The sequence below is a fragment of the Manis javanica genome, chromosome 3 (assembly GCF_040802235.1).
Source record: "Manis javanica isolate MJ-LG chromosome 3, MJ_LKY, whole genome shotgun sequence".
Classification (NCBI taxonomy): Eukaryota; Metazoa; Chordata; class Mammalia; order Pholidota; family Manidae; genus Manis; species Manis javanica.
Window position 1 is genome coordinate 68,571,877 of NC_133158.1, and position 12,224 is coordinate 68,584,100.

Consider the following 12,224-nt stretch of genomic DNA (forward strand, 5'->3'; position numbering starts at 1 on the left):
ATGAATGTAGACCTGACCTGGAAGGGGCTGGATACTGAGGTCAGCCGTGTGGAACCACAATAAAGACTCTGGACACCCAGGCTCAGATGAACTTCCCTGGTTAGCAGTACTTCATGTGTACTGTCACACATCCATACCAGGAAAGTGGCACTGTCCACAACTGTCCACAACTCCAGGGATGAGGGCAGCTGGAAGCTTCATATTTGGAAATTTCCTAGACTTTGACTTCTTCACATGGTGATTTTCATCTGTAGCGTTTAGCCGTAATAAACAGTAATAGTGAGTGTAATGCTTTCAGTGAGTTGTGTGAGTCCTTCTAGCAAATTATCAAACCTAAGGGTGATCTTGAGGACCCTCAAACTGATAATTCATGTCAGAGTGAGGGTGGTCTTGTGGGTTATCTTTCTCTAACCTTGCACTTGTGAAGTTGGTACTACAATTATCTCCATTTTACAGTTGAGAAAACTAAGGGACAAAAAGGTTAAACTTTGTATTCAAGGTCATGTAAGTAGCAAGTATGATTTGATCCTAGGTATGGTTAAACAGAACCCAAACTCTGAACTACTTCTCTATACTTGCCCCTGTGTATAAAAATTAAATGTAGAGATACAATAAAAAACATTAAGAACAGGCAAAATGAACCTTTTTAAAAGATGAAAATATTTAGGGCAGCTTTTGTAGAAAACATCTTGTATTATAACTCAGGTATTTAATCTCTATGAATAAATTTGCAATAAATTTGATGAACAGATTATAATTTTGCATGTTAAAATATTTCTGTTGCCTGAGCTAAGGTACATACCCATTTGCAAATATATGTATGAAAAGTGGGCCTTATGAGTATTAATATAGCAAAAAATTTGCTTAAAATAACAAAAACTGACTCTTGTTCCACTTTAATTACTTGCATATGACCCAGCTAAAAATCATGTGTCTGTGAGCTTAGCTGAATGTGCTTGTCTCTCTGTGTTCCCATGGCATTTTGTTCACTCTTAATGAACTTGGGTCACTGTGTGATAATTATTTCTGTATCTGTCCCTTACATCTGACTGTGAGGTTTTGAGGGTGGGACCATGTCTAATTCTTGCCCCCATCTTTACAGTTCATAAGTATCTGGCATATGGTTGGTACTGAACAAATGTATATAGAATACACACAAGCATAGCACTTGAATGAACAGATGCATAGAGAGTCACCTCAGGCAGGTAAGCCCGGGTCTCCTGATCCTTTCCCAAACTTCTCCTGGTCCATCCATCTTCTTATAATCGGCAGCATTCACTCTCTGCACCTCTTCATCCCCAGCACTTGTATACCCCCAACTCCATTTATTTCCATTTGTTCTTCTACCTTGAGTTATCTGGGTCAGTGAAGAGGAATGTGTCAGAAAACGCAGAGGAAAAAATAAACCAGAAAGGAGCAACTATAATAAAAGAGTGCATCGAAAAATTTAAAAGGGAAGGTCTCAGAGAGTACATTTCCTGCAACTTATGCCTACGTAAATTACCTTTTAATAACATCTCCTTGGGGGGTCTCCCATTTCACACACCTGAATTAGGTCCTTGGGAAAAATGCAGCATTTGTAAAGAACTTGACTCCATACTAATAAGAGCATGAGGCTGAGGCATCTTTAGAATACACAAAATCCAGCCAACATGAGTCCAAAGTTCAAGATCAGGGGGCCATTTAGCAGTTTCCTAAACCAAAGAATAACATCTTTCAAACTCTCCAATCCAAAGGGGTAAACTTCACTTCTCAGACTTGATATTTCCATGGGGCATGTGAGAGTGTTAATAATAACCACCAAACTGCCAGCAAAATATGAAAGGGCCATGCGGCCAATTTAATTTTTAATCAGGTGCCTATTGAATTTGTAATTATTCACAATGCAACAAAGCACCTGTTTAAAGGCAGAACACTTAGAAGTAGAGAATGTTGCCAGCTTATTTTTTAAGTGTTGAGAAGGCAGGAGGCACCCCACCGTCTGAGGACAGACATTTGCCTGGGAGTCAGAGAGTCGGTCCTGGTCTACCTGCAACTGGTTCGATGAAGACTGGGGTAAATCGGAGGTTTTCAGGGTGCTTTTTAGACCTGGAATGTTGTCAGATGAAGTATTTATAGAAAAACAAATACAACCAGAGCTTCTCTGGTTAAAGGTCTGTCCCAACAGTCCCCACATGAGCCTTGAGAAGCTCTGAGGGGACCCGAGGCCCCACGAGGGCTCTGCGGGACACCATGGGAATTTCATCGCTCTAGACAATCACCAAATCGGCCCCAACGTCCTCTGACCAAGAGTCATCCCTTCTCGGAAGCCCAGTCTACCAAGCTTTCCTCCTCGTACCAGGTACGGAACTGGGAATTGGTTTTTTGAGTGTTACAGTACTCTATGTTCCTTTTCTTTCTTCTGTTTGAATTTTGGCTCCCCTCTCTTAGAAGATCATAACTTCATGAAGAGCAGGGATGAGAATCCCATTCACCTGATTTAAGACAGTATCTGGCACAAAAGGGCACTCAATAGATATCCTTTCAATAGATAATTTCCTTTAAATAAATACATTTTTAAAAACACGGGCAGTGAGAACCAAAAGAAGCAAGGGGAATAAAGAAGCAGCAATACTACTTTTTTTTAGTTCAACTGCCCCAATGTGCTCACAGAACTCTCCCGCCAGGATAATAACCTGAGCTACAGCCCAGGGATGAGGGTGGGATGCGCTTTCACCTTTATCCGTATGGCATTTTTTTTCATCTGGTTTCAATTGTACTTTAAGACTATATCTTTCAGTATATAAGCCTGCAAATCATACTCATAAACATACTCATAAAATACTCATCCTGGTCTGACAGAGTCTAGGAATTTTTCAGTTCCACTATTTCTGCAGACTGATGCTGTACTTTCAGACATTTGCATTGCAGGGTACAAGTGCTTCCTATTTCTTTCTTTTATTTTGATATTGTCAGGTCTGCAGAGAAAAATAACTGACAGACTATTCTCTGAGAAGAAATCATACCTTATAGCCAATAGGTCTATAACCTTTGGAAAAAATTTAAAAACCTATTATTTTCTTAGAAAATTTCAGCTGCTTAGTAGACAGTGAATACAAGAAAGACTGCTGATGTTTCACGGCTAACACAAACACCTTCCCCTTAGGGCACCGCAGGCCTCTGTTGCCAAGCCCAGTTTACTGTGCAGCTAATAGAGACCTACTAATGTAATCCCCCCAGTACTGTTTGATCCTCATGGGCACTCAGCAGTATGATCCAGATTCCTACAGATTTGGGAAAGCTGAGGATTCCTGCTCAGTCACGTGTAAATACTCAAACACATTTAGTCACAGTTCCCTTCCACCTAAATTTGGTTCTTGATGTGTGTTCAAATTCTTTCACACACACAAACACACCCACCGATTACAATGTCTATAAATAATCCTTCCTCTGCAGTCCTGGTTTGAAATTCTAATTAGGGTTAGTCAGCATTTGCCAAGTGGTTTGGGCTTTTCCGAAGGCAAAGTTATAGGATGCTAAAGCGTTTCACCACCATTGCCTCTAGTGCGCCTGTACTTACTAGCTCTTAGAGGCTGAGGAGAGATGTGGGGCCAGCCTGTACCCTGGAGTGGAGGTCAGGTCACATGTTAGAAACTACATCCTTGGCTTTGGGAGCGCGTCTGAAACAGCAGCATGCAGGTGAAGGCAGCAGGCTCCTAGGGTGTGAAATGTCAGCGGACATGTTTTGCAGATCTTTATAAAGGGCAAATAATGACAGGCATTAGGGTTTGGGCTCTCTCAGTGGTGAGGCCAAAGTCGTAGCTCAGTGTGTGTGTGTTGGGTGACGGGTGATGTGTGTGGGGAGGGTGGGGATCCGGGGAAGGTGAGGTGTATGTTTGGAGGGATCATGAAGCTATTCGATGGTTGGGGAAGAAGGTCTAAAATATGTATAAAATTTGTTCGAAGGAAAATCATTGTAATATCCCCACTCCTGAGCAGAGAACAAAACGACTGGGTTAGGAGGGCAAGTGAGGGGGAAATAAGGAGAGCCGAAGCAACGTTAGCAATCTGGTCCTGTCATGGGGAGCTGAGGTTTTCCCAAGGGCTTTGGGTGGCTGGAGATGACAAGCCTTGATAGCTAAACTTGGGATGGGCGGACAGAGGGAACAGCTAGAGGACCTTCTGGATCTCTTCATCAGCTGCCCTTCTAAGGCATTTAAGACTCCCTTGGTGAGTCACTTCCTGGGCAACCCTCCATGTACCCGTCCCTTAAGTCTAAGTCCCCTCGAGGGGATGACCATTCAAGGTACCCTGATCTGATCAGCAGAGAAGACTGAGCCCCATGGCTTAACTGAAGCTAGCTCATTAAGTGACTGTAAATTACCTGAGAGTAAGGACTGCATCTCACACCTCTTTTTTGTTGTCCAACCAGGCACAGGCTTTCAGTAAATGAGTACGGTGATTAATTTTTATAAAAATACACATTATTTTGTGACATAAACTATTCTAAGTGTGCTATGTGAATTAAATAACTTAATTCTCACACTTAACAAATAAGGCAGCACCACCATTTTCTCTGTTTTACACAGAGGACACGGAAGCACAGAGAGGTTAAGGAACTTTCCCAAGGGCACAGAGTCATGGGAGGCAAATCCAGACACTGTGGCTCCAGCAATAATAGTCTAAACCAGTCCATGATTCTGCCTCTTACGGACACGCTGGATTTCTGAATCCCTTTTGATTTTGTGTAACTGGCGGCGTGGGAAAATTTAGGGAGCGATGAGCCTTCTTAGAAGAGAAACTCACTGATGGGAACACCAAAGTGTTCTCTTTTTACAGGGGCCTCTTTTTATTCCTCACCATGACCAAACGGGAAAAATGAACAATAGCAACAATAACCTGTTCCCACTTAAGAGACCATTCTGGTCTCATGTGACTTTTGTTCTTGACTGGGCCAGTCCTGGTCCTGGCGGATGCCCTCGGGTCCTTGGTTTTCCACAGAGGTCCTTCTTGGGTCTTTGTTCTCCACAGCCTGGAATCCTGTAGGAGAATGGGTTTCTTCTAGGGCCGACTCATGGCTCATCCTATCCTTAAAGGGGAACCAACCTAAGGTATTTTATACTCTTTTGGGTCCCCACATCTCTTTCAGATGCCTCAGACCCAATCCAACTTCCAGAAGCAGGATTTGAGCAGAGATCCTTCTGTCCTGCCCACGGAGTGGGTGGGACCACAGGAGGAGAGCTGTGATAACCACCAAGTGGTCAAAGGCGGAACTGCATAGGAAAAGGGCAGATTCCAGAAAGGTAAAAAAAAAAAAAAGAAGAGAAGGGAATGCTCATGTGCAAGATGAGAAGAGAACCATCTGGGAACTGGAGAGCAGGGAGGACTGTCTGAGCAAGGCTTGACACTGGAGATGGAGAGGCCAGGGGACAGGCTAGGCCAGTGGAGGAAGGTGAACAGGGGAACAAGAAATGAGAGCCGGCTGAGGCTGCAGCCAGACAGGAAATATGAGAAGCTCACATTTCACGTGGAAGAAGGAAAGCAGAAAGGAGGCAGGGCCAAAGAATTGTTCCTAGGACAGAGGCTGCACCAGAGTTCTGCTTCTGACTCTGACCATTTTACTCTGCCTCAGAATTTTCATTTCTAATGGAGCTCAGTGAAGACCCTTATCTAGAGCTCTAGGAATATTATGCAGAAATAACAAGCAACAGATTGGAAAATGTTCAGATTGCTTCACATGGCTATTTACACTAGGTGAACCTAACTAATCTATTCACAGCCAACATAATGGTAGCTGCAAGCCACATTTCCAGTCTTCTTACTCTCCGGTTCCATGCATTACACTAGTCATTCAACTGTCACAATGACGGAGCCACTACCCTACACTAGGGATATAGGATTACAAAAGGAACCGAGTCATAGTCTCTGTGTGCAAGTTGTTCATACACAATGTGGAAGACAGGTACCTAAAAATAACAATCTGTTGAGAAATGCTATGTAAGAGATATTAACAAAGCATTACTTGAGGGGCAGGAGAAGGAATCCTCCAGCCATTTCCCAAATACACTCCCATCCCTTCTCTGAACTGGTTTATTTAATCTAGAATTCCCCTTCCCAATCCTGACACCCAAGCCATCCCTCGAAATTTTGACCATCCTTCAAATCCCAGATCAAATGCTATTATTTCAACAAAGCAGTTCCTAATCTTAAAAGCTGGAATTAATTTTTCCACTTTGTGTGCTTCCGTAACACTTGCATTATATCTGTTACCCCAATTTTATATATATATATATATGTCTTTGTCATAGAATGTAAACTCCTTTGACAGCAGGGTTGATGTCTGATTCACCTCAGGTCTTCCACAGGCCTGCGCATGGAGGTTTCTTAAGATGTACTCAGGGTTTATTCATTTAGACCAACTGATCTATAGTCCCTTTAAAGATGCTAAAGTGAGGGAATCCTGCTTCTTCTGGCAATTTTGACTCCATGTTTGCACATGCCAAAAATAATTTCTTATTTTCGAGAGACATAAAAGAAATGGCCTTTAGATCTAAAATGACCCATCACCCTTCCAATCTCTTTCTACACTGGGAAAAAGAACAGGCACAAAACTGCAACAACACACAAAAAACCAAAATCCTCAAATTAACCAAAGATTTTTAATTTGGAAAGGACTCTGTATTTCATTTACCCCAATATCATAATTACAAATGAGGAAACTAGGTCTCAAGAAATTCAGATGTTTCTTCAGTATCACACATCCAGATCAACAGTATTAAATTTCAAAACCCTTAAGTTCCAGGCTCTTTCCAATAGGCTAAATAGTTTACCTTTAATAGAAATAAGGAGAAAAGCATGGTTAAAAAAAGAAAGAAACAGCACTCAAATGTACAGAGGAAAAGAATTCATTGAAAAGCTGTACACATTACAGAAAAAAAATTTCCTGTCAGTCCATTGGTCCATAAAAAAATATCATGCTTTCACCAACATCTAAAAATATTTGTAGAGTTTAAAGTTTTAATTAAAAAATCTGACTTCTGCAATTTCCAGGTCCTTTACCCTTAGGGCCTCCAATCATGCTGTACAGCTGGCAATGAGAATTGCTCTGAGGTTCTTCTCCAAGATATTTCACTATGTTTGGGTGACACTGGTCATTAAACAGGTGTTCTTAACAGTTGTGGAAGTAAAACAATAAATCAGGGCTTTGCCGAAAGGTGCATGTTCACACATGTTCTCTCCCATCATGACTTAGGCAGTGTAGCAGATGCACACAAACTGACATAGGTTACTCTGCCCCAGGTCTGTTATTGTTGCCAGAACCCCTGCCTTGTCCTACCCTTTCCCACATCACTGGTGATCCACTCCCATCCTGACAGATCTGACCTAATCTTACAGATACCCTAGATTGGCACATGTGAGCACACATCCAGGTAGACAGGCACAAAATAGGTCTAAGTACTAAGCTTGAACTTTAAACCTACTGGGTTCCAACTCTAAACAGGGATATATGTAAAATTGTAATTGTAAACAGGGAAATATGTATGAAATTACTCAGCTATGTAATATGTACACATATATGTGGTGTCAATCTATCATCTATCTCTTCATAGTGATATATAATCACTCATATAAGGACCACCTATTTTTAAAAAGTATTTCATCTGCTGCAGAAGATGGTCTGTGAAAACTGGTTTCCAGGTGGAGACTACTATCCACCCCAACATACACGTGCATGTGCACACACATACACACCACTGCTCTGTGCTTCCCAAGCACCCCTTAGAGGCACAGAGACAGTGCATGAGTTTTGGAGCCAGCTACATATGGGCTTCAGTATTAGTTCTGCTATTTACTATCTGTGCGATCTTCAGAAAATTACTTAAGCTCTCTGGATAATAATTTTCTTATTTCCAAAATGTGGATGTTAATACTGGTCTAGGAGGCATAAGGATTCAAGGCAAATGTACGCTGGTGGGTGCTGCAGGGTGGTGCTCAGTAAATAACAGCTGTTATGATGCAGGTGAGGATGAAGGGAAGAGGGAGGTAGGTAGAGGGAAGAAGATGGTGGCCTCTACTTCCTGAATGCCTTCTGAAACCCAGAATTTCTCAGCAAGCCATGACAGAACTTGACTGCTAGCCTTTAGCTGGGGAAAATTAAACTTGAGGCAGGAGAAAGAGAACTAGTGTGGCAGGGCTGGGTCAGGGAGGGTCCATGAATGGCTAGCACTTAATATGTGATTTTCTTGTCTTGTATATACATACACACACACATATATATACACACATGCATACACAGAACTCATGTCCTTCTGTTGCAGGGAAAAGGGCATTCATATTAGTGAACTCAGCATATTTTGAGAAGTCACTGCTTTTGTTTTTGCTTAGAAGAACCATTATCTCACAAAGCAGGGTGAACACATTCCTGTGTCCCACGGTGGCTAACCATAGAATTTCCAGTTACAGCAGCAGGCCCTGGCTGTTTGCTCCCTCTGACAATTCTTGTGACTGTGAGATCCCCAGAGACTGTGGACCAAATTTCCAGCTCCTTTCTGGAGTCATGGAGGCAGAGTCTAGAGCCCAGTGGTGGGCCGGGCTGCTGCTCTGACTGGAGCTGTCCAGGAAGGAGGAAGTCCAGGTATACCTGAGTGACAGAGCCTTCAAGGCCTGCCTAAGATGCCATGCTGGGTGCCAACACAGGCTCCCTGCGAACCACCTGACTAAACAAGTCCGCTGGGAATCCTGAAGGCGAATGACTAATGCTGAAGGCGGCCTGTACATCACCGTGGTGATGACTCCACAGGCATCAATTAAGCATGGAAAAGACCTGTTCTGAGGCCTGACCATCTGTCCCAAAGAGCTGTAGTCAATGGCTGAGAAAACACAAGTGACGGTAACTATAAAGAGATTCGGCATCCGTCTCCTTGCTCCAAAGCAACAAGAGCCCACGGGGACAATGAACCTGGACAAGCCACCAGAGAAGAGGTGGTAAGGAAAAGGCTGCATGTGTAGTCAGCACTGTGCTTCCTCATGCATCGAAAGCAAAGATCTGGAGTTGCATGAGCTCATCTTTTTTAGCCACCAAAAAGGCAGACTGCTCCCAGGGATGCTTGGGAGTTTGTCCGGCTGTCTAAGAGTGAATATCAATTGCCATGTCTCCAGGTGAGACAAGGGCCTGGCAGCAGTCCATCCCCTGCTCCGAGGGTGCTTTCCAAGTACCAGCACCTAGGACTTTGCCAGTACATTAGGCCAGGATCACTGGAGTCCAAATGTCCTTCCCTAGAAATCACACTTCAACCAGTTTTGAAGTGGAAGGAGGAGGACATCTTTAACAGATTTAATGAGAATGATGTCAAGGTATAAACCCCCCCAGGAGATAGTGGCTGGATCAGAAGCGCTTTTCAAGGCTTGCGTTCTAGATCAGTCAGGCAGACACCTGTGTATATATAGACAAGGCTTCAAATACCACACCTCATCACACCTAATGACTGCCTGTGACCTATGACGAGTGCTTGCATTCTCTATTTCTGGCTTTTTCAACAATCAAATAATCTGTCTTTAGACTCTGTCCTGATTCTGAGCTATTCTCTCATGCTAATATATTTTTTTGATTCTTTCTTCACTAGGCAAGGCAGATAAATGAGAGAGGAAATACTTTTCACTTTTAATTTGATCCAGACCTAAAATTATTAATGACTGCTCATTACCCTTGATCTCTCCTTTTTTCTTTTAGGTGATTCAAGTAAATGCACAGCTCACATATCCTGGTCCCAACATTAAGAATGCAATGTTATTAGAATGAGGCTATCAAGTAAAAACAAATCAAAAAACCCCACAAACAAACAAAAAATGGTGCTTCTGTTCTCCTGAGACCCTTTTGCCAATGATGCAGTGTAGTTAAATCTGTTTACAAGCAGCTGCTTCAGTGTGGAGTTTTGGGTCGGAAATAAAAAGGTTTAGTTAAGGTCACTGACAATTATTTTCCCAGCACAATAGAAGAGCAACCCAGCCCATTAATGACACTAAAATGGCAGAAACAAACACAGTGGGAACAAGTAGGAATAGAAGAATACCTGGGATTGCCAGATTGGAAAGGGGGACGTTGTGGAGGTGAGGGGGGAGCGAGGCCATCCAGTCGGCATTGCAGACCTCCGATGATGTCTTTGTCCCGCTTGGGTTGGGGGAGCAGATGGTCCCCATCCTGAGTTTCCTCCTTACCTTCCTAACTGCTAACATGCCTCTCTGTCAGTCAAACCGCCCTGGCTCAGCCCAGTGCCACTCACTCAGTGATCATCATTACCCGGGCTCTCTAGACATTTCAGGGCCACCCCTGTCACTCCAGTCTTGCCAAAAAGCTTCTCTGCCTAGGAGACGGGCAAATAGGTGGTTCCCTACCCCGCAGCACCCGCGGTTCCCAACCTCTCCGGCCCTGCCGTTGTTCCACCCCCTTAATCTGCTCAGACCCGGCTGTCTTAAACTTCTTACTTTCCCCTCTGGAGCCGGGGAAGGTAGGCCCTAGAGAGAAATCTTACAGAAACTGAAACGTCCGACGAGCAGCCACGCCCGGAGCCACTCACACGACAGGTGCCCACACCGCACACAGACAAGCCGGTGTGCCTGTACACGCGCGAGCGCCGGGACGCACCATCATCAGCCTGATTTAGGCTTCTATGTATGTCACTGGGCTGGCACAGTGGCTGGGTCGGCCGCTCTCCCCCTCCCGGCTTCTCTGCACGAACTCCCCCTGCCCTGTGGCTTCCTGAAGGCGCTCACAAGTGTAACCGGCGGCGCTCGGACTCTCTGCAGCCCCGCCCCGCACTGCCGGGCAGATTTGCCGGGAGAGGCGGTCCGTGATTGGGCGCCGGCAGGGCGCGCTCCGATTGGCCGGCTGCCCCCTCGGAGCCGCTCCCACCCGCGGCGGCCCCCGGCTCCGCCCTCTGTTACTCCGGCCGTACAGCCCGCGGACCCCGCAGCTGCAGGCGCTGCAGGCACTGCAGGCAGGCAAATTTGCCGACTTGGACCAGTGCCCTTTAGCCAGGTCTTCTTTCTTCTGGCTTGCATGCAGCCAGCACTCAGACCTTAGACACAACCACAAGCGTTTCTTTCCTTCCTTCTTTCCACATCAACACATGCCCGCGCTCGCACACACACACGCACGTAATGACAGTTACACACAAAGTATTGCATTTTCAGTAAACTACAGAGGCAGCAAAAATACGAGGGGTAAAGAGGCCTAGAAAGGTGCAATATCTCATATTTGTCATCAAGGGTGGTTTGTGTTTCAAACATTACATACTTAAAATTCACCTACATACCGCTTATTCCCCTTTTACGGAGGGGGAAATAATGATACTTTACATTTGTATCGCCGTGTTGTTTGGAACCTTCTTCTAATTTTTTGTCCCCTTTGCACTTCTCAGTACCCCCATCAGGCAGGGAGGCTTGCTGGCACAATCCTCTCATCAAAGAGGGAACGGAAGGCCAAGGGCATTCATGGAGCAGTTCACGAGCTCACACTATTTGGAAATTCCATTTGTGAATGAGACCTTTAAGTTCCGACGTTTGTGTGCACACGCGCCCGTTCCCCTGCTTTCTGCAATGTTCTCTACGCCTACAATGATACCTTTCCGTGATGGTAAACTGTAAGGTCTCTAACGATATGAGAACTTGGGATATAGATAATCACAGGAACATCCTGGTAAATGAGCAAATAAAAACACCCTGCCTTGATGGTGGGGCCCTGGAGGGCTTCAGGCCAGGCAACTCATCAGTGACTCAGGCGAGGCTTATCGAAAAGAAACAGCAGCCTTTGCGAAGAGTGACTGATGTACAGAGCGCAGTAGGTCAGCTGACATTTAATCACCCAATGTTCCACCTCCTCTCCAAGGTAGCTCCAGAGCAGCGCTGACCCATACCAGCCACCTTTCAGTAAGTGTTCCTCTTGCTGCATGTGGCCACTTTTTGACATCTTATTAAAATGTCCTCTTCCAGGCTATTCTTAACATTCATTTAAGCCTGCTTTTCAGCCTTTTGAAGTGCATTATATTACTAAAAGTGTTTTTTTTCCCTTCTAGAGGAGTATCCCTTGGTTAATAAGAAGAAAGTATACACTATCATGCATCTTCTGATGTCTAAAGTGCACTTCACCATAGTGCTCTTTTTTCAAGTGTACCTCAGGATTGGGAGTATATTAACTAGCTGTTTGAGTCAGTGAAATTGTTTTTCCCCTAGAAAAAGCACTCTGTGAA

General features: G+C 44.4%; 1 protein-coding gene across 3 annotated transcripts in view; it reads right to left on the reverse strand.

Moving 5' to 3' along the window:
* PLCXD2 (phosphatidylinositol specific phospholipase C X domain containing 2) overlaps positions 1-10,781 on the reverse strand; it is a 43,318-nt gene extending 32,537 nt beyond the window's left edge. For all 3 annotated transcript variants that reach the window (XM_017642337.3, XM_073231696.1, XM_073231695.1), the window contains exon 1: positions 10,050-10,781. In XM_017642337.3, the coding sequence (XP_017497826.3) occupies positions 10,050-10,212 (163 nt within the window). In that variant the 5' untranslated portion in view covers positions 10,213-10,781. The remainder of the gene's footprint in view (positions 1-10,049) is intronic.
* Between the last annotated feature and the right edge of the window lie 1,443 nt (positions 10,782-12,224).